General features: G+C 38.2%; 1 protein-coding gene across 1 annotated transcript in view; it reads right to left on the bottom strand.

The window, feature by feature from the left end:
• Positions 1-23954, bottom strand: part of LOC140242683 (guanine nucleotide exchange protein smcr8a-like) — a 47094-nt gene that overhangs the window by 4027 nt on the left and 19113 nt on the right. The window contains exons 4-17 of the mRNA XM_072322443.1: positions 20986-21068; positions 17840-17970; positions 16746-17263; positions 14964-15129; positions 13785-13969; positions 12476-12600; positions 11726-11769; positions 11413-11426; positions 9068-9189; positions 7612-7772; positions 5021-5260; positions 2216-2350; positions 1330-1438; positions 802-855 (exon numbers count right to left, since the gene is read on the bottom strand). Of these exons, the coding sequence (XP_072178544.1) occupies positions 802-855; positions 1330-1438; positions 2216-2350; positions 5021-5260; positions 7612-7772; positions 9068-9189; positions 11413-11426; positions 11726-11769; positions 12476-12600; positions 13785-13969; positions 14964-15129; positions 16746-17263; positions 17840-17970; positions 20986-21068 (2087 nt within the window). The remainder of the gene's footprint in view (positions 1-801; positions 856-1329; positions 1439-2215; positions 2351-5020; positions 5261-7611; positions 7773-9067; positions 9190-11412; positions 11427-11725; positions 11770-12475; positions 12601-13784; positions 13970-14963; positions 15130-16745; positions 17264-17839; positions 17971-20985; positions 21069-23954) is intronic.

Here is a 23954-nt window from a genome sequence, read left to right as displayed (position 1 = left end):
AAAATCTGCATTTGGAATTAAACGTATCATAAACATATCAGCAACACAGCTCCAATGAAAAAAGTTACAATGTATTTTCAATCTTCCTGATGTAACATCCACACAAAAAAAGTAAAGATCACAATAAAAAGGTAACAGGCCAAACTAAAGAAGTGTGTTTTGGGGAACATTTAAGGTTAATCAGCCCCAAGCAGTCTTGTGTGATTCTATTCCATACTGCCATGCAATCTCTTGTTACTGATTTCAAACTTACAGACTTGAGCATACTGTACATACATGGATTACAATTCCAAAATACATCTTTAACACTGCGAAACTTCACAGCATGTACACTGTAATTGCATCTTAGCAACAGCAGTTGTGTGATATTAGGGGTCCATTTAATGCTATTAAGTTCATATTACAAGACATTCATCATGGAATAGGTTGGGGTTCCCACATGAAGATTGGAGGATAATCAATTCAAACTCAAAATACCATTACAGCTTCAGATCCACCCTGCTTAAATTTAATTAAGTATGGACTCTGGGTCCTGCTGCATATAAGTTGAGATCAAGCATTGATCAAACAAATAAACATAATTCTCTGAACACTCAATTCCTATTGGCTGCTACTTCACCTTTGTTGCATTTTCTGGCATATGTTTGATTTCAACTTTTTATGTTTGATTTCAACTTTTTATGCAACAGAGCCCCGACCTTATACACATCTTTAAAACTGTGAACTGAAAGTGATGGGGGGGGGGGGGGGGGGAGCTTGAAATGCTCGAGTTTCCTCTCATTAGCCAAGTAATGTACTTACCTTGAATGGCCTGGGACAAACAGCCATAGGGTCCTAATGAGTGCATTTACCTCTCTGTGGAAAGAATAAAAAATAAAATGAAAATAAAAATTACTTCTCAAAAAGCACAACTAATAGTAGAGGGATAAGGCACTACGTATGAAAGAAAATGATACAAAGAAATGAAAACTAGGAAAGAACTTAGTTTATAGATTATAGAATATGCCCCCCTCCCCCCAAAAAAAAGAAAAAAAAAACTGAAATGCACAATGTTACAATTAATGAATTGAATTGATGAATTCAAGAAATTATGAGTGAAAAAGGATGTCACAATTATATTCACAATCATACACAGCTTTCTTTGTTTCTTTGTTAGTAGACCTCTTCAATATATTGCAAGCAAATTGCAAGATGAATTTTATAACCTTCTGAGAACTATGCTTTGGCTTTCTTCAGAAATTAAAAGCACGCCAGCTGAAGTATCAATCAGCAAACAAAGAACAGTGATAATTATTGCTAAGTAGTGCTGGGCTTAAACTCATGTCTGACCTTTCTCTGGGGGGAGACGCTGCTATGACGACCGTCCTTCCCGACAGAAGAGCATATATTAAGTGAACAGCGAAGACGTAGCGAGTGATGAAATCCTTGATTCCCGACCCTGGTCATGTGATCAAAAATAAAGTCAAGCAATCACACAAAAAAAAAATGGTAAATCTCAGTGGACATATATACACTAATTTTGTATCTGACTGGTCGATTACTCATCACATGACATGCAGTTAAAAGTTCCACTGCGTTGCTGGCGCTGTCAGCCAGGCAATTTTGTTTGAGCAAAAATGGATTTTACATGGCTGACGTCACCAATTTCCATTGACTCTCATTTTAAACTCTTGATTGACTCAAAGTTTTTGTTCCATTGCATGGCTCTGATGTCACAATAAATAAAGCTTTTTTGCGCTCAACAATTACTAGCGCGCTTACAAGCACACAATTTGTCATTCATTTTACTGCAAACAACTTCAACAAATCAGTTTTGTGTACGAACACATAAGACTAGACTGACTGTGACTATGCTACTCATTCGTCTTTCACAAAAAAATGGTTACCATTTCTGTGCTAAATTCAAGAATCTGTGTGGACCATATTTGTTGACGTCTGAGGTGTTGTAGAAAATAAATAGTGTATGGTCTTCACTTGTGCAATGCAACAAGATTTCGCACTTGGTGAAAGATGAGGTGAGCTATTCAACTTGGTTTCGCCTTGTTGAATAACGCGTCTCTTTTATTTCGAGTGAAACCATCACACTAATAACCATTCACTATTTGTATAATAGCAGAGGTAATCAACACACAATATCGAATCAAATCCTGTTAAAGAAAAATAATGATAATGGAATTTTTGTGTTGGTATCAAGAATGAAATGAGACTAGTTTACCTGGTAGGTCTACATTGACACTTGATAACCTAGAGGCATAGCAACCGACAGGGACTCGGCTGTTCCTCTGTAGTACTGGCTCCTCGGTGGAAGGCACTGAGTTATTATACCTCTCTAAGCTGTCTACACTGCTACCTGTGGGGCATACAAAACACAAATACAATCAGCACTGGCCCTTTATTCCTATACACTCACCTTTATGTTGATATAGACAATCACATATATATCTCCAATACTGAACAGTGATTATACACTATACTATCACTTAAACTCAGTAATGCTGCTCGTACTGCTTTGAAGTGTCCATATACAATGTAGTTTTAACACTTGAAATGTTTCATCAGAAAATACTGATTTTCTGAGAAACATAGACTGATTACTGTATCATGAGGCTACTGAAGACAGAACCTTCTGGCCATCACATCCTATGTAATCATATGAAAAATTACACAAAATACATTGTAATTTGTGCCTTCCAAATTTAGGATATAACAGATGTTTTACAATAGTCTCATCAATAATGATCAAGTTGTTCTTCCACTCAACAACACTGATACCTTGACACTAGAAGTAATTTGATGACAGCAATAATATGAAGAATGATAAAAGTAATCATAACAGTTATGATAATAATGCTAAATAATCTACTTTGCTTCCGTGCATCAGAGTTTACTTGACAGAACATGAAAATTTGAATTCGATATTGAACGGTATCACCAAGATACATTTTTTTTTCAAAGTAGTATCACAATAACATTGCCTATTTCATTACTTGCCTGGACTTGTGAACAAGAAATTCATGATTAATAAGACAGACATTTAATTTGCCTTTCGCTCACTTGATGAACAACATAATCATTGAGGATAGCATTATAACATGAATGTCTCATTCATTTAATTCAAAGACAATGGAACACGCATTAGGCTTTACAGGTCTTTATAATGGGACAAATCACTTCTGGGATGCTAAATCCTGGATAACCAATTAAGGAAAAACAAACATATTATTCACTCATCATAGGAAAATATAAGCATATGTACATGTAGCTGCCATCATTATAATAATCATGAATATTTGGTGAAGTTATAAGCTGTTCTGTAAATAAATGTTTTCATGGGAACTAGAATTCAATGCTATAATTGAGGTTTCTCAATACAATTTTTCAGCACAGCAAAGCTTTGCTTTAAAGTGGAAATAACTTGACATTGGCTGATCACATTCTAAACTACTTGATGAGAAGCAAAGCAGCTGAAAGATTTTTGTTATTGTTGCTTAAGTTAGATATTATCACAGAATTCAAGCTACGACACTATGACAGGGATGCCAAACTTGTAAACAGCATTGTGAGTAATAAGTAATCTGAGAGAGGCCTCCCAGGTCCCCCCCCCCCCTCAACGTTTCGCGCGATGTATCGCTATCGCGAAAAGCTATCGCCGCGACGTTTCATGACTTTTTTCTTTCAAGTCTCCAGCATCTTTTGACACCAAATTTGCGATGCCCAGGTGCGCGGTTCCGAAGTTGCGCATAGATATGTGCAGTAGTTAAGTGCATGTCAGACCAAAAATTGCTCAAAAACGTACATTCGTATACAATTTCAATGCAAACTGTGTTTACAGGCAAATTTCATAAAAGCATGATTATTTTGGGGTTTCATTGAGTAAAATCAATAAATAACATATTTTCTTGTTCGGAACAATGTCATGGACAAATTTCAACGAAAAAACAATGCAAAACATAAAGGCGAAAAAACAAAGAAATACATAAGAAATTAAAAAAACAATAAAATACTTTCTGATTGCACAATTTTTTTCTCTAACATTTGCTAAGGACATTAAAAAGAATATTTACACAAAAAAATGTGCCTGTTTTGAGCTTTATTTAGTGATCTATACCAAATTGTCTGATTTCATGCATCATTATGCATAAATATGCATAAATTAGCATAATTTAGCATAAATGATATTTTTTTTTTTAAATTAACTTCATGGTACTTTAGATTTCGTCATTGGCAATGTGTGTGCCAATTTTCGCGACACTGAAGCGGGGCCATAAAGGCCAAATGCGGGGCCAAAATTGGCCTCGCATTTGGCCTCGCTCTGGAGGTGGTCTCGTCCGCGGCCGAGCCCCGGCCGAGCCCCGCTTTTTCTCAGTGTAAATGCAAACTGGGCCAAATGCGCGGCCAATTTTAGTCTGGCTTCCAAACCCTCTGCCCATCCTATTTCGCTATTCAGGATATCAACCCCGTCAACGTCGAAAACTAGTATAGTTTAAGATGGTTTTGTCCTGCAAAGGATTTTTCCTTCGACAAAGGCCTTTGCCCTAACGGCGATTTCGTCGCCACAGAATTCAGTTGGCAAAGGATCTGAAAACCAGACTATACCAAATTGCGTTTGTTTACAAGCAGAGCGCCACTACGACAAAATATTGAAAGGTTTGAATTAAAAGCGCGGCCGAGCCCTGCAGTGTAAACGGACAAAATTGCGGGGCTCAGCCTCGCAATTGAGGCTGGGCTCGGCCGCGGCTCGGACGCCGCTCGGCCCAGCCCCGCACTGTAAACGGGGTCCATATGCCAAACATTAAACAGCGTTAGCTTCCTTTTAATTCCCATTCTTCTTACTGTGTTTCATGTAAAGGAACAAAGCAAAAAGAAACTACGGCAAAAACTAAAGCTGTTTCCATGATGAGATGAAAAGATTGGCATGAACAAAGCAAGAACTTTTCAATGTACAGTGTATTCAAGAAATGTGTGCATCGTGTTGGATGATTGATTAACTAAAATAGCTTCAAAGTTGAGTGCTGTATACCTTCCTCCCTTTCACTGGTCTTGGAGATACTATCTCCTCTACTTGATGCGGTTCCCATGGAGATACCCTCTCCCTCCTCCGCTTCATCCTCCTTCTCTTCTTCTTCTTCTTCTACTACATCTTCTTCTTCCACCACCTCCTCCTCCTCCTCCTCATTACTATCGTCTACTGAGGGGAGCTTGGAGGGGTTGGAACAGGATGGGAGGGGCAAAGACGGCTGGTCTCTGGTATCAGAGGAGACTGAGTGGAAAGAGCAAGACGAGGAGTCTGGTAGATTCAATCACACGGCATGCAGAGATACCAGGGAGTAGGGGTCAAGACGGGTGAAGGGAGGCCATGCCGAGGGGTGGAAGGGAAGGGTGATGGTGGCAGGGGGTGATGGTGGTGGTGGTGGTGGTGGTGGTGGTGGTAGTGGTGGTGTGGGGGGGGGGGGGGGACGGGTGACGAGGGGTGTATCCCAGTATATCACCATGGGTGATGCATGCAAGGATGAAGGGGAGGTATATGTTGCACCAGCACGAGTCATGCAAAGTCCAGCAGCCAATACAGGAGATGATACCACCAGGGACCGGAAGTAATGATACCATGCCAGGGAGTGGGTTTTTTGGTGGGGGGGGGGGGATGGGTGGTGGAGGAGAAAAGGGTGATGAGGAGCACATGTACAGGAATACAGATAATACAAGCATGGGCAACGAGGGAACAGATTGTTTTTATGGGGGACGGATGAGATACATCAATGCAGCCACCATACGAATACAAGGACAATTCCATCATGACACGGGGGAGGACAGGTCGACAAGGACACAATATGGAAAGTTCCATTTCGCATGCAGGGAGAAGACCAGAGGGTCAGAGGAGTGGACAGCAAATCAAAATAAGACAGGAAGGATGTGCAAGGACAAGTTGTAACTTGCCAGGAAAAGGGAAGCATGTAAGAACATTCAAAATCCATCAAGGTATGACTCACATTTTTTAAACAAAAATACAACAAGAATATGGGCATGCACACAGTGATAAATATTACAAGAATAGATATGAGCAATATATCACACATGATACAAGGATTACATCAATCATATTCAAGAATGATGATTTTTGATCAGTGAATGAGGCATGCCAGCACATTGAACATTTGAAAACAAAAACAATGGAAGTGTGAAGTAAGCAATGAAGGAAAAGCAAAAATGGATTGAAGAGAATATGAATGGGGAAGCAACATTTTAGTTTTGAGGAAGTATATTAAAAAAACATTCAATGATGAAGAAAGCATTCATTGTTTTTTTAAAGTGTGTTAATATCTCAATGCAAGTTGTTAACATTGACATATGAAACAGCATTATTACCATGCATAGGTAAGCAGAGTGACAGAGTAGTTGAATTTTGCAAGCATTTTGTTTTTTAATTATTTTCATCATGAGCAAATTACACAACAGACAGTAAACATACACAATGTCACAGTTAAGAATTATTTCACAATTGCAAACATTAAAACACAGGCACCCACAATTTAACCGATACGAAACCAAAACATCCAGAATCATTTTAACGGGACAACGTAGAGAAAAGAAGAACAGGAACGTGTAGACAAGAGAAGACCGTAGAGATGTTTTGAAAGAAACGGATTTGTGGAAGCAATGAAGGTAGAACAAAAACAAAGAATGAAACGAGTTGAGTTAGAGGCCTGCAAAATCAACGCAATGAATGAAGGTGCATGTTAATGTCGCCACACATGGATCACTTCAAGCCCTTGAATATACATACAAATGAGTTTGGGCAACAAATTTCAATTTGAGGTAAATGAATTCTCCCTCACATTCACTTTATTTGGAACACTGGACTTTAAACTAGAGAATAGCATTTGTAAAATTCCATGGACAGCTATAAATACATTGGCAAATCTGAAAATATGGGATTCAAAATTAAAGTGCATTTGCCTTTGATGTTGATCATGGCGACAAACTTATATCTTGAATGTATCTTATACCAAAAGAGACATTTTGAATACACACTGCACACGCAAAACAAAAGCATCTGTACACACAGCTAGCTGGTATCAAGACTACAGTTGATTATCTGTGATACACATTGTATTTCCACTGACAAAGCATAGATTTGCATGGAATGCGATTTTTGTGTCTTTAGATTAATAAAAACATGACAACTTGTTTTTTCCTTTGATGTCTTGACGTTATTGGCTCATGTAGTTTGCCTAATCACATGTAATGGGTGCAGTAATTTTTTGCCATTTTGTGTCACACCTATGTAAAGCTTCAGTGACTATGTCATCAAGAGACAGTGAAAACTGTAGGCAGCATGGACCTAAAAAACATGATAATAATAATGAACTATTTAAAGAATGGAGTTGCATTTCAACATTTGAGCTGTGGTTAGAAACCTTTTACACCATTTAAAATCAAACAAAAAATTAAATAAATATTGAAGGAGAAGCAGAGACAATGACTTTGTTAAAGGTTAATTAACTCATTAGGGATGAGTTGATTTTGCTATAACACACATTTCCCATAGACACCTGCCCTTCAATTCAAGCATACTTGGGACTAGTCTTTAACAAGTTAAGTTTGTGGACTAACCGGAAGAGGATCTGTGTTGGTCAGCCTGTGATATGTCGATCCAGCTCCCAAAGGAGTCTTCTATAAAGAGACTATGGTTGCCTGGTAGATGTGCTGGCATCTTGGGGTCTGGACTCAAGAATAAGTCCTCCATGCTCTCCCCTACCTCATAGTACAGTGATCTGAGTGACCAGAGAAATAAGATGGGGACAAACACAAAGTGATATATCACAAATGAGTGCATGAGGGTTGCTATAATGTCAACAAAAAAATGGGTCATGAAACTGGAAAATTGTGGGGAACATCAAGAATTTCGGGACTACAATGTAAGTAGTTGAATTCAAAGCTGACATCCTCTACAGACATGGGGTGCATTCGCGTGCTCTCCTAAAGCAAACTCCTAAAGCGCTCGAATGCTCCAATAGTGTACTCTGTACTGTACTGTACCGAGCCAAAAGTGGACCACTTCCCAATGTGCTCCAAAAGCGTACCAAAAGCGTACCAAAAAAGTACCAAAAGTTTGCATATAAAGAATGCGCGTAACATGCGCATATGTCACAATGCAAAGACATCATTCTCTTTGTTCGGGACAGCTGTAAGGAGTACAAGCGCACCAGGTGAATGAGCCTCTTGCTACAAAATGCGTGACCTCTTCTAAAAATACCTCATGAGGTACGTTTTCTCAAAAGAGCGCTCGATCGCCCCAAAACTTGCACAGTTCAGTATGGTACGCATTAGTTCAGGTCGATTTGGTTCACTTTACAGCGCTCAAACACAGCCATGAATAACCTCATCTGAGACAAGACTAGTTTGACAGAAACATAAAAGTGCTATGGTTTATCTCACTCTATGAAACTGACTGGTGATGGTGCAGTGTCTCCATTCAGGTTAGACATCCACACCACTAGAGATAACATGCACCAGGTGCTCACTTTACCTGCTTGACCATCCTTTTCCAGTTGGTCAGAGTCAAGGAAGGTACATTTGCAATCAAGTCTGGATAAACTTTGGAGAATTGCTCAAAAAACTCCAACAGTAGCCTTGGTTTATATAATATGAACCATGTCAGGTAAATACTGAGCTCAATGAAACAATGTCATTTCAAATACTATAAAACCAGAAATTTTGCGTGCATTTTAATCTTGCGAATTTTGCGAGAGCCAAGATTCATAAAATTAAAATGCACGCAAAAGTTCTTATCTACACTATATGCATTGAACACCTGTGACAATTCACAAAATTTTCATGCCATGAAAAGGTCCATCACTTCCTATTCATTAAAATTTCATGTCACGAATATATCTTGCTTAAAGTGATGATACAAAGTCTAGTGTAAGGAGCTACTACTTCTCCAAAAAGAAAGAAAAAAAAACATATATCAGCTATGGACAACTATGTCCAACCAATGCTGTGCACCAATGTTCAAGGATGATGCAAAATGCTTCCGTAAATATTTCTGAATGTCTCCAAGACTTACTCTAACGATGCATAGGATGATCCCATCACAAATCTGGCCTCGTAGCTCGGCGGAAGAGACTCGAAAGGGGACGAATCCTCCTGGCAAGATGAAAAACTGTCCAAGGAGATGGACTCCGTCTGGTGGTCAGATGAAGACGTCATCGGCAACATGCAGGGAGAGGAAGACCGGAGACCAGAAACCATGAAGAGAATGGAAACGGGGACGGAGAATGCAGAGGGGTAAGACCATCATCACCACCAAACAAACATACACAAATCATGGTAATAAGATGAATAAATTAGTGATAGTAAAAGCCATTTAGTCGACATCAAAAGGAGGAGAGAGAATAGCATCACAGAGGATGTGGAAATACACAAAGGAAAAATTTAAAAGAATGAAAGGGGGAGAAGTTAATGCCAAGTTAGAGCAGAAAAGGTGAGAGGACTCAAGGGCAACAAAGGTGAGAGGACTCAAGGGCAACAAAAAGAGAGGAAAGATGTTATGTCGGAGGAAAGATGAATAGAAGGAAAGACAGAGAATGAATGCATGAATCAGAGAGAAAGGGTGAGGAGGAAAAGAGGAAAAGGAAAGGAATTGTAAAATTTTCACAGAGAATCAAACCACAACAGGTGAAAACAAAGAGAGAGAAAATGGCAAGAAGGAGAAATTAAAGTTTCAGGTCAAAAGATACGTGGAATACATTGAGGAATCAAAACAAAGACACAAAAGAGGTGAGCGAGGAAATTTGGTCATAGGAGACAAGGTAGAAAACAAAGTGAGAAAAAGAATGAATGCATGTTAGAAACACTGGGGGAGGAAACAAGAAGATTCCATACAATTGAATTTTCATGAACATTTGTAATAAGTGGCCTTTTTTCACTTTTTCATTTCAAAACTTGTTTTTTTTTTTTTTATAATTCATCCACAATATGGTGGTGGGCAAATTAAGCAGAGCTTTTTCAGGATCAAAAATACCTTTCTAGAGATTTATTTTTTTGAAATGAATGGAATTAAATCAAATTTCTACCCTAAAACAATTAAAAGAGGAAAAAAATCTTCTGCAGAGGTAATTTATTTAGTCATATTAAAAACTGCAATAAACAAATTCTTGCCATAACTTGAATTGGTAACTTTACATACCATATGCAAAACAATGCAGAACATTCAGTGATTGAATATTCTGGTGTGTTTGATAAAACCTCTGAAATATTTATCTAGTTGTAATTCTGAAAGTATTTCACTTTCCCTAGCTACTGTATGCATGTCCTTGAAATAAATCATAAACTGTTAATACATGTAGATTGCACATTGTGGATTCATGAACATTTTGTGTACAGTTGCTACATTTGAATTTTTTATTCTATGCCAACTTCCACTAACTTCTCATTTAACAAAAGTGTTTCCCCGAAAGTAGAATGCGTGTAAGCAATGACATGTTTCTAAAAATAAAGACACTTTTTTCTTAGTCTATACTACAGTCACTACAGTGATATCATATACTGTATATGCCACATATTTCTTGGGGTTTTTGTTTTCGCAAATTTTGTAAAGTGCCTTTGTGAATTTAAGTAAACATAAATTTTAACTCTGATCCCGACATGAATGCAATGTGTATGTGTACATATCTCCATTCATAACTATACTCTGTGATCAAGAAAACACTATTACCACTCACTAAAAATTAGACTCATTGAATATATGGCATACATGTATACAGTTGTATTCCAAAAGACAACCCCACTCTGCAAACACATGATCCTAAGTACAACTGTAATCATTTCATGCATCCTTCTCACCGGAAAACACAGACCAACAAACAGTCATTGCCCTACAACCGCAGTTCTTATTTCAGATGATATGGTTGTTGATATTCAAGAGTGATGTATGGCATTATGAAACAGAAACACTAAATCTGATTCCATCAATGAGTCATTACATTTGCAGACCACTGACTTACTCACATGAGGATTTCTAAACTAACCTCTGGATTGCTGTCAGTACTATTAAAATAGCAACGACGCAATATTACTGAAAACACAACATGGCAGGATACTGATTTTAGCAACAAGGGGAGGTAAAGGGGAAAGGAGGATGATGAGCAGGAGGTGGAGGATGGGGGGGGGGGGGTGATGGGGTGAGCTTGAGTTATCACAAGTCTTGGCAATGAAAATGATACATGTACAATGGAACCCTGCTATTTTGAGGTCAAGTATTGCAAGGTACTTGATATTACAAGGTAATTTTGCAGGTCTCATTTTCATGTTTTTGTTTTTGTTTTTTGTTTGGTCCCTGATATAACAAGATACCTGATATAAGAAGGAAATTTCAGTGATCCCAAACAGCATGTTCGAATATTCTTGCATTCCCTGATTTCCTTCTAAATCTGTTTTGCTTTTTTATAAATGCACCCCCCCAAAAAAAAAAAAAACACACACACACACACACACACACACACACACACACACACACACACACAAAAACTCCTCAAGAACTCTCACGATGGGAGAGTCAGGAGTATGACAATATGCTGTATTGTGATCAACAAGTGACTTAAGTGCCATGGTTTTATCTGGAGCACTAGTCACAGCCAAAATGAGTCTATGGTTATGCTTATCTTAGTAAACCCTTGTGAGTGGCAATGGGCACAGAAAAACCCCATAGCATTTCAAGTGGAACTCACCAATCCCCTTGGATCCCAGTGGCAATTGGCCATGCACTGCCTGAAAGACAAATGGATAAAAGGTATGTTGTACTGGCACACATCAAGTAAATTGCACAAATCATATCAGAAGACAATGTCTTAATGTGGAATTTGAGTTAAAAAAAAGGGGTACAACAATATATTGTATATCTTGCTTAAATAAGGGGTAAAATACCAAATCAGTGCACATTTTCAGAGCAAAAAGCACAAACCGATATTCTATTTTTGCTCTGCCTTTGTGTGTGCTTGGTAGCATGGAGCACATACACACAAAGTGAATGACTGACAAACAAAGAAATTCCTGATTCCTGATTCCAGATGGAAGTCTGAATCTAATCTAATCTAATTTGATATAATCGATGTGAGTTAATATGGCTTCCTATTTCCAGTTTCCTACAACACCTAACTGGCCATCAACGGCATTTCATTTCAGTGCACTGCAAGATTTCTGGGGCCTGTTTCATAAAACTTGTCATCAGTGACAAGTTGTCATAGGATTTCAGTAGCAAATTTGTCATATAATTTGGCAGTTGTCACTGATGACAAGTTTTATGAAACGGGCCCCTGGTGGTCATCCGAATACAGCCAAATGCAAAGTAGAGTCAAACCTGTCTATAGCGGCCACACAAGGGAGATAGAAAATAGTGGCCTATATAGACAGGTTTTGACTGCTGAATATATTTGTAATTTGCAGTCAAGAATGAAAAGATCTGTCCAGTACTCACAGGTTAATGGCGTTCAGGAAGTTGACAGTGACCGTCCGACCGATGGTCAAGAGGGAGACGGAGGGTTCCACCAGAGACGACTCCTGCTTCTCCAGATGGAGTACATTGGCATCTCGGCAGTAGAACTACGGTGGGAGGGGGAGGGGAGATGGAAAAAAGAGCCAGCACATATGCATTTAATCTTGGCAGAAACAGTGACTGCTTCCAGGGGTATTGTTCAAAACTATTTGTCCAGAGCACGGTGACCTGAAAAGATGCAGCCGACCTTTTGTTTTATATACTGCATTCCACTTAATTCAAGATATCTATGCTACATGTAAATCAAGGCATTGAAATGAAATTGTCATGCTACCGGTCAGGAAAATTACATAAAAAAAGTATAATTTTGAAATGTAGATATGCACGTAAGATATACTTACGCGCATTTTGAAATACTGCTAGCTGACTACCAGGCAGTATAGCAACTAGTGGCTGTACCTTTGAACAATCAGCATCGAGGATTGATCAAATGATGTATGAATAGAAAATATTACCTGATGTAGTAAATTCACTTACCGTTCTGCAGCCTACAACATAACATGTGACCGATGTTACCTGAATACAAAAAATCAATTCTTTCTTTGCAAGACCAGTGGTAACTTCAAAGAATTTGTCTTCATTGATGGGGGGGGGGGGGGGGGGGGTAAAACTGCAAACTTTGAAATATTATAGGCTAAGAAATTTACACAATACCCATCGCAGTCTTTTCTTGACTTGATGTATTGTACACAAATTCCCTTCCTTTTTCCCTGCATCAAAGCAATGGGTAAAACTAGCTTCATATGATTTGGGTTCTATGGCTGAACAAAGGACCATCTTACAGATGGTGGGGGGGGGGGGCATAAATTTTTTAGGAGATGTTCAGATAAAGAATGACAACATCTTTCACAAACACTGTGGATTCATACAATGTCTTTATATATATATTTTTTTTTCCTGACAAACAACAGCATGTTTTCAACTGAAATACAATGTGCTACTCTCCAAGCTTGATTCTAAAGGATCCTCATGTTGTGGTGAATTGTCAAGTCCACAACTTTATCATGGTTTCAGTTTTTATTCATAAACAAAAGAAGTGTACAGAATTACATTATCATATTTATCAAGAGACAAATGCAGCAATCACATAGCAAGTGTCACTGAATAAATCCCATAACCTTGCAGTGATGACCAAATTTCATGTTTTTGTCATCGTGGAGATAAAAATACATATAAAATCACAGGGATTGTCTCTCCAGTTGCTATGACAACAGCAACCACCTCATCTCACCTTCAGGAGCTTGCGGAGGCGATTCAAGCCCTCCTTGGCACCATAGCTACAGAGTTCGTGGAGGGTGCGCAGGCTTCGGTCAAACCGTCGGGGGTTAACGGTGCGCACCATCTGAGGTTGGTAGGGGGCGTTGGGATCATTGTTGGAGTCTGTCTCCTCGACCACCTCCGAGTGGCTGGAACTCCCTGGTTAGACCATGACAAAACATCATCCATGGAATAGCAAAAGTGGAAAGCTTATTGGCAGCAGGCATAGAGGACAACAAGCAATGTAAACAACAACAAAAAAAACACAAACACAAACAAATAACCAACCAAGCAAACAAATATCTGTCCAGGAATGTTTTAAGTGAATCTTACTGCATAAAAAGCACACATACGGCACTCAGCTATAAAGTACCGAAATGATGATGTCATAGTCTGTTGTTGTAGCTTGGGTGAGAACCAGGTGCAAGCATAATCACATGGGTTAGGTAAGGTTGTTTAGAACCAGTTTCCATGGCGATGAATGGCTATGACCTCACACTTTGGTACTCTACAAGCTGGTTAACATGAACATGGCATATTTAGGGGGTTAAAGGTCATAGCCATCCTTCAATCTCAAGCAGGAGAGACATGGTTGTTTTTTTGTTGTTGTTTTTTTTTTTTTTTGGGGGGGGGGGGGGTCTGCATCCATTACTCCACTAATGTGGAGGTGAAGGTTCTCTAACACAGGAGCAAGGTGAGGCAGTCTATTACGTAACAGCTACAATATGTACATCTGTCAGACCATGACAATAGAAGAGCATGTTTGGTCAATCAAAATAATCTGTAGAATTTGCAAAGTACATTGATTTGTACCCAAATTGGGGGAATTTTACCCAAACTAGAGAGATTAGCCTTGTTTATCAGAAATTAGGATTGTACAAACTGATGTGATGTATTTGACCAAGACGTAATATGTGAGAACAAATATATACTTTTAGCAAGTTTGATGACAGGCACAGCAAATACCAGGGGCCCCGTTTCATAAAACTTGTCATCAGTGACAACTGCAACATTTATATGACAAATTTGCTCTCAGCCAATCAGATGCAAGGATTTCAGTAGCTTGTCACATCTATTGACAACTTGTCACTGATGACAAGTTTATGAAACAGGCCCCAGGTCTAGCAAGGCACAAACGTCATGGGATGCTTACTTTTCCTGATCCTGGTCTTCTGTGGAACTCTGGACATGTCTTCATCACTGCAGTATCCCTCCTTGTGGAGGTTCTTTGGTGGAGGGGGTTTGGTCTTGATGGTAGGGTTCTCTGAGTAGCGCTCCTGTAGTCTCCTATACCTCATCTCCATTTTCTTGTTCTTCTTCTGTAAGAATGTGAACGAAGTGAAGTGAAAATCTGGCACTGGTGATAAATCATATTCTGGGTTCTTTTTTCTCTTGGTAAATTCATATTTCTTGAATAAAGATGAATGATTTCAACACCAGTGGTAAATCTATGCCACAGACATCGCAATTAAAGGAATTTGAAAATGTGCAAATTGTGATTAGCACAAGTGTAATTATTATCATATGTGTTTGCTTTTTTCCCCCCTCCAAATTACCCTATCATTAAGCTACTTTGTCTTTGCTACAATGTGTGCATGTGTTTCACTTCAAACCATGAACAGTGGCATTTTATGCTAACCACCAGAGTTGCCACTTTTGGCCAGAATGCAACTCTCTCTGTTCAAGACTTCCAAACAGTCATGAAGATTATGCAACACTTTTCAGATGTCATCATTAGATGAAATATGTGCCTTTGGTCTAGCTGGGAATATTGTACAAGTGTCTGTGCTGTTTACAGATCATCCCTTTCTAAAATAATCTGCACTGCTCATATGGTGGCTTAGACTATCAAATATGAGTACAAAGTGTATCACACACTCTCTACCAATGATACATTAATACACAAACAAGATACACATTGTTCTCTTACACACGGCACCAACAAATTCAAACAGAATACTGTGTGCTAGTGTATGATTCCTATATCTTGCAAATATCTAATCAAATTTATTTTACAACTACACGACTGTATAACATGTCTGAATGCCTCCAATAAGGATGTTGTATGTTAGATGTTCATCACAAATAAAGCTACCCAAGGGTAGTTTGATCTCATGATCTTATTAAATTTTTGTCAATTGCTTCCAGTATAGATCCTATTTATGGTGATTCTCATCTGAATTGATGTCTCAGATGAGGTTTATATCTGATATCATATCAAAGGTGCACAAATGACAGCCACATGCAAACACTTGTGTCATAAAAGCCTTTAGATGCCCAAGTCATAAAAACCTACCATATGCCATTTCTGCAAATAAAACCTTAGACTTGATCCTGTGATTCTCGCTGCAATTTGCAGGCATTATGAATGTATTGATTGGACAGAAAGTCCAATGTCCAAACCCAATCAAAGCCTTTCCCCTTTGTGATCCACTGAACAAGCTGATGGCTACATTAGCTTGTTATCACATTTAACTTTCTATATAGCTACTTTCTCATTCCTAGTGTGAACATTCCGCAAAGTGATTGGGAGCATGCTTCATACCATGTCAGCTTTAGAAATGCTTTAACAATTTGATCCTCTCTTTTTTAGTTTGTATTTCCTCCAAACTGTATGACCGACATTTTTCATCAGTCAGAAGCCAATCCCTGGATCCATGCTTATCAGATGTGAATATACATATTTTGAATATCACTGAGGAAGGAAATCTGAAAACAAAACAAAACAAAACAAAACAAAACAAAAAACAGAAATAAAACAGCCTACAGAGGAACAGTTCAAAATGCAGCTAGGCATGTGTTATCAGATTTTTTGTTTTTTTTCTGTACAGAAATCTATCAACTTGATTTCTGTACTTTAAGTCACGAATGAGTTTAAACAATCTCAAATAGACAAAAATAGTTTTTGTTCCACATCCCTACGAATCAAACTCACTAGTGCCGGATTGACAGCTTCTAGGATAACTTCAATCTCCCGGATCCCCTTCTCCGCTGACTCAAGCTCCTCCCGTTTCCGGGCGTACTCCTTTAATTCTGCGATGATCTCCTCTTCCTCTTGTCGGATGTCCACAATGCTGGCGTTATCTCCCACTGGCTCCTCCCCTGGTTTGGAGTCCTGCTCCTTCTCTACAACATCATCCGTTTCCTTGGTAACCGCCTCCACCACCACCACCACCTCCTCCTCGTTCTCACCATCACATTCATCCAGGAGTCCCCACGTCTCGTCGTCCTGGCTACCACTGGAGCTGATGCGGGCGGTTTTGACGGTGGGGTTGGCTTTATCGTGGGTGGAGTTGTGGGAGTTTGGAGCAGAGTTTGTGGTGGAGTGTGAATTTGTGTTTGAGTTTGAGTTGGCGTTGAGGGTGTGGTTGTTACGGTGTTTGTGTCTCCTCGCCCTCTCCACCCTCGCCTCTTGCTTCTGTTCCGTCTCCTCCAGCTGGGTCTTGATGATTTCTACGAGGACGAGGGATGGAGAAAAAATGTTATCATTGCTTACCAGGCTGAATCATCCTTAGAATGAACATGGTTACTGTCATTTTTTTTTTTTTTTCGAAACTACAAACCTTTGTGGGGTGTTGTTGTTGCTGTTGTTTTGTAAGCTTGTTAAACTTTTGTATCATCATCACTCAGGGGTGTGTAATTGAGAAACAATTGTTGTACGCTTGTCAAAAGACCCACTAAAAGTAAAATTGAATGGTTCATCCTGCTGATAATGACTTATAATGGATATCATTCAAGAGCCATGTTTTATGCTTTCCAAAATGTGTGTGTTTTTTTTCAAGCTTACTTTCTGTTTCGGGTGCATTCAAGGCATAGCAACTGGAGATAGAAACCAATATGAGCTGCTCCTGACAACACGAAGTCGAAAAAAAAGATACAGTGATGACATACTGTAGTGAGCTCTGAATGTTCAATTACGCACTTCAACACTCACATACCTGAATTCAGTGGACCATAATTAAACACAGTGCTGTCTAAGACATACACATATCTCGACACATTACACCAGACTGAGATGGTGCTACACACCTTTGGTGTAGATGAGATCTGCCAGTCGGCGCACCATCTCCTCCCTGAAGATGACGTAGTTGCCATAGCGATAGTACTGACTGACTTGATTGAAGCAGGACATGATGTGCTGTAGGTTGGAACGTAGTTTGCTGCAGGCATGGCAAAATCAAAAGTGTTCGATAATCCAAATATAAAACTGTGTGTTTGGATATTGTCATGTTTGGACACACGCACACACACACACACAAACACACACCATACGTAAATACGTTCTGTAAGTGTACATTAGCAAGTCTAATTTTTGCAAATCAGGACTTCTTAATGATTTCGCAAGTGGTTGAATTCATGATTTTGGAGTACAGTAAAATGAAAGGAGAAATGCACGTCACATTCATGTTGGGATCAAAGTTGATATTTTCACATGCTTTTAAATTTGTGAATTCCAGACTTATGAAATTCATGGAAATAAAAAGATCACGAAATATATGGTGAATACAGTATAACCAATTCATATTTCTCATCTTTTATGTAATTTCTGTGTTACAAGAGGTAGATAAATATAGTGTCCATTGTTTAAGAACACCCTGACAAAAATGATATGTAACACATTAGTCTGAAACTTGGGCCAATAGGAATATGCGCAATTCAACTATATACATGATTTTCTTGTATAACCATGACACAGTATTAGATAGTATCTCTGTCATAGAGGATAGGGTAGAGATACATTGACACTGACATAAGTGCTGCACTTAAAGGGACGGTATAGTTTTGGTTGTGATGGGGCTTTAGGCTTTCAGCTCTTTTGTGAGGTAATGAGAAGCCTCTTATCAAATATGAAAGCATACAATTCTAAAGAGGAAGTCAAAGTTTATTTGAAGAAAATTGGTTTTGAAATGGCTCAGAAATCAAAGAGGTCCTAACAAAAGTTGGGGCCAACATTTTTTTATGACCCCTCTGGTTTACACATACTTTCCTTTTTGGATATCTCAGCCATTTCAAAATGTATTTTCATCAAATAAAAAATGAGTTCCTCTTTGAGAATAGAAATGCATGCTGTTTGATATTTCATACAAACTGTAAGTGGTTTCTCATTATCTCACAGAAAGTAAAGATATGAATCCCCCGTCACAACCAAAACTACACCATCCCTTTAAAGCCTGCAGTATTGGGACCTTCTCACCGCAGTGGGTGAGGCAGGGAGAGGGAGGGTAAATGCCACCTGTTAAAAATTCATGGTTTGCCACCTGCTGGACTGATGCATACATTGTACATTGACACAGGCTAGGAAAACATCAGCTGCAGGTAGATACAATCACTGTCAACATCAGGGATAGATGAGAAGGAGGAGATCGATGAAGATGAAGGGAAAGGAGATGATTTCGAAGAAGGAAAATGAGATCATGATGAAGGAGGAAAGGAAAATAATGGAGAAGATGAAGATGAAAAGGAGATATTGAAGAAGGGTAGTGATTATGAAGAAGAAGAAAAGGAAGGAAATGATGATGAAGATGGAATGAAGGAGATAATAATGAAGAGGAAAAGATGATGATAAAGAAGAAAAGGAAAAAGGAGAAGCTGATGGAGAAAAGGAAGATAATGATTAAAGGACAAGTTCACCTTCATAGACATGTGGGTTGAGTGAATGCAGCAATATTAGTGGAACACATCAATGAGAGTTTGAGGAAAATCGGACAATCCGTTCAAAAGTTATGAATTTTTGAAGTTTCTGCTCAGTCATGGCTGGATGAGAAGACTACTATAGCTTGTGATGTCATATGAGTACAACTACATAAAGAAAGTATAAGGAAAATTCAAGATGTTCTCACTTTTCTCACATAACAAAAGAACACTCAACTTCTCTCTTTCAGAAGTCAAGGGAAATAATATTACCCCTAACATAAGTCAGTAACATGTTGAAGAAATGTACACTTTATTCAAAAAGTCAATTTTTTTTTTGAAATTCTCTTTTTATTTTCCTTGTATTGTTGTACGCAAGTGACATCATACACTGTAGTAGTCTTCTCCTCCAGCAGCGATTGCACAGATACTTTAAAAATTCATAACTTTTGAACAGATTGTCGGATTTTCCCCAAACTTTCACTGGTGTTCCACTAATATTGTTGCCTTCACTCAATCCACATGTCTATGAAGGTGACCTTGTCCTTTAAGGAAAAAGGGAAGATGATGAAGATGAAAAGAAGGAGGAGGAGACAACAAAGAAGAAAGGATGAAGATAAAGAAAAAAGGAAATGATAAAGGAGAAAAGGAAGATGTAGAACAAGAAGGAAAGTAAGATAACGAAGAAGTATGAAAAAGAAAAGGAAAAGGTAAAAAATTGAAATAATTATGAAGAAAAGAAAGGAAGAGAAGACGGAGATGAAGAAAATAGAGAGACGATGTTGAAAAAGGAGAAGAAAAATAAATGAAAAAAAAACCCAAAGAATGAAGAGGAAGAAGAAGAAATAGAAGCAACAGCAGTCTACCATTATCAGAAAAGATTCTCTAGAGGAAGTGTATCCGAGCTGAGCTAGAAATCACTTTACAACCATTGATTGCTTATCAGTGATACGATTTTTCACAGTCAAGAAAACAAATTTGCCCATTATCTCTTAAGATAATGTTGTCTTTCACATATTATCACCGATTAAAGGTTCCATCTGATCATGATCAAACACATGTACTCTGTGGTGCATAGTAGGTAGGAGTACCAGCAGAGCTGTGAGAAATATATCAAATAATATCACTTCTTAATACTTTATATGTTTGTAAATCTTCTTCCCATTTTTCTTCTTGTTCATCTTCTTCTGTTTCTTTTCCTTCCATTTCTGCTTGTTTTACTATTTCTTATCTTGTTTTGCTTTTTTTCCATTGTCTTTATTTCCTTCTCTCCATCTTCTACTACTTCCTTCTTCAATATCTCAACATCTACTGACATACTGACCTATGCGTGTGTTTATAGTGGTTGAACTATGAAACATAGTTTTCAAACATGCAAGGGTATGGTAAAGCATTATGTGCTATGAACTGTGACACACATTGTCTGTGCATGATGGGAGTTGATTATGCATTGCTGCTGGTTTTCTCCCCCCCCCCCCCTCTCTCTCTCTCTTCTCTTCATTGCCAGAAGACACTGAAGATAATTGGTTTGGAGTAGTACTCACTTTTTATCTGCCGTGATGTAAGCCATGCAGAATGGACGAACGAAGCCCCTGGCATGAATGTCATACAAGGTAAAGTGGTGAATCTGAAATGGACAGACAAAAATAAGTAAATAAATAAATGAATAAATAACAAAATACAAGTGAGCAGTGAGTAACTTTATACACAAGGAGCTAACCACCTAAATTTAGCTTTGAATGTGTGTTAAAATGTTTTACATTCATGTCAAAAAGCACTCCATTTTATAGCGCAAGGCATGAATCTTGGACATACTTCGAATTTCAAATTCACTCTCCATGTAGACTACACAAAACTGATACAACATAACAGATGAGCAAATCTATGTAATCCACTGAGTTACAACTTGTACATTAGATCATAGACATTTGATGTATTACAAACTCATAGGAATTAAAGGCCTACAGTATTTGTCATCTTGGGATATCAAAAAGACGAAGACTAACTGCTCTTTCATGATCATGCGAGGAAGACAAAACTACAAAAAGTACAAATGTATGGTGACAAAGATACAAAAAGTGTACCCTCATCAGCACCATACAATGCCTGCATGTTATATTCTCATGCATACAATACATGCTGCTGGTCCAACGTGGCATTTCCATCATAACATTATGACGTTTGTGCTATCCTAGGTAAGCTACTACCTAGCAGCTAGGGACCCTCCAGGAGCATCATGTTATTGAATATCTCAACACATCATCTCGTTGCCATGGCGATCACTGCAAGACAGCGTATTCAGCACATAGCTTGGACCACGGAGGGGGGGAAAAAATGCTTCCTGTAAAAATAGTCCATAAAGCAGGAGGATGTACATTGCAAGTGTGAGTTTGAATGAAGGCAATACACAGACCATTGCTTGTACATAAAGTGCACTACTGCTACAGTAAGTGTGCGACCTGGATGAATTTGATCACACGATGCCATCTTTTAATATCATAAATGGCAGTCCATCAGTAAGACATTTGATTCAACAGTCTGAAGATTCACAAAAAGTTTAACTTTTGAAAAACAAAGCAAGATATCATATTTCCCCTACAACAAAGATAGTGCAATAATTAGCTCATGTGCCTATTTCCCAAATGACCTTTCTGTTTTTCTCAGTTGGGTAGGCACGTCACTTGTTTCCAAAGCAGCATAATGCATTTAAGCTTGTCCAAAATAGCGAATAGGATGCATGGTCAAACAAAGAATGAGCTCTCACAGACAAGGTGACCAGAATGACCTATTAAGTGTGGTGGGGGAAGGAGAGCAGCCCTCCAGCCCCCACCTCCAAGCTAAATTGTAGGATCATCAATTAAACTGAATGTAATGAATTCATGACTGCATCTTAAATTCATTTTGAAGATGAAAGTATTTGTCTCATATATTCAGAACAAATGTTTGATTTATTTCCCTTTTCTTTATAGTTTTACAGACTGTAGTCAGTATCCATCTAATCTTTCTCCAATGTAAGATATTCAGTAAAATTCAGAGATTCCCATTTCACCAAGAAAAGATGATGATTTCTGCGAGGAAAAAAAAATTCCCTGAGACATGATGCGCTAACATGATAGATTTTATTTGTCTCCCGGGAGTAGGTTCTCCTGCAAGGAGACTCCTTTCTTGAACTACCTCCATATTGCCGTCTGTAATTCTTGTGTTCTGCCGTCTCTGCATGATAAATGTGCCTTCACGACAATTCTGTCATCGGCAGACATTACAATTCAATTAAAGAAGTGCGAGGACTTCTAATTGCATTTGCTAGACTCACAGAAACATGAGAAGTCAACAACAGCTTGTAATAATAATTAGAGAACGAAGGAATATTGAGAAAAGCATCGACTGAATTGTAGGGTATATTTTCAGGAAATGTTTTTAATGTTTTCATTCTGGCCTTGTTACCATGGCAAGAAGTAAGTCATTCATTTCACCTGTGTGCTCCTGTTATTTCTTTCTTTTTTTAATATCAATTTTGTTGCTAGAATGTATTTTACAATCTTTGACATTATTTTCGTATTAAGTAAGATCACTTTCATTATACCAAGATCCTCTCTGAAAATCAGCCCTAGTTATGGCTGAAAAGGCAATCTTTCCGGTGAGTAGAACATTCATGAATGGAAATGGAAATGGTTATAAATGATGATAGTACAAATGTAATAGCAATAATGATCTAACAATCATCATTACAATGATGATAATAATTAATATGCTAGCACACTTTGCAGAAACTTGTAATGGACAACTTATGAAGAAGTCAGAAAGAGTATCTTGTCCATATCAAAATTCTATTCCATTCAATCCCTTTTATTATCATTTTTATCTCTGTTTTGTCTCTCTATAATCTCTGTTATTTAAACATATTTTGATGACTGAGTTTATTTTAATATGTCTACAATCTACAATGTATGTCTATGTGGAAGAGACTACCAGAAACCATTGTAAATACATAGTATGTACTGCATTGTTGACATTCTTTATGTTGCCTGATATGAGACAATCACATAACTATCAATATTCCATGGGGGAGGGGGGGGGGGAATGATCTTGGCTAAAGGACAAAAAGAAAAAGTATGGATTTATAAACACAATGGCTGAAATAAAGGGTTTCAGAGAACACAATGAATGATGTTTGTTTTTATGTTAAATGCCAGCTCCAATACCTTACATTTATTACTATCAAAAGTGTGATAAAAAACCAAATTCTTGGTGAACACATCACTTGATTACAGCATCTTGTGTGTGTATAACCTCCAGAATGTGCCTGTTCAATACCTCATTCTGTTCTAAACAGTCCATCATATTTACTGGCTATTTGATATGAAACAAACCCCTGACAGTGAATTACACTGAATTGACTGGAACAATCCATTTATTGTCCTCTCCCCCTTTAATCACTGAATTGACTGAAACAATCCATTTATTGTCAATCTCTCCCTTTAATCACTGAATTGACTGGAACAATCCATTTATT

Source organism: Diadema setosum, chromosome 19, assembly GCF_964275005.1.
Source record: "Diadema setosum chromosome 19, eeDiaSeto1, whole genome shotgun sequence".
Lineage (NCBI taxonomy): Eukaryota > Metazoa > Echinodermata > Echinoidea > Diadematoida > Diadematidae > Diadema > Diadema setosum.
Note: the sequence above shows the minus strand (reverse complement) of the source record. Positions and strands in the feature narration are given on the sequence as shown.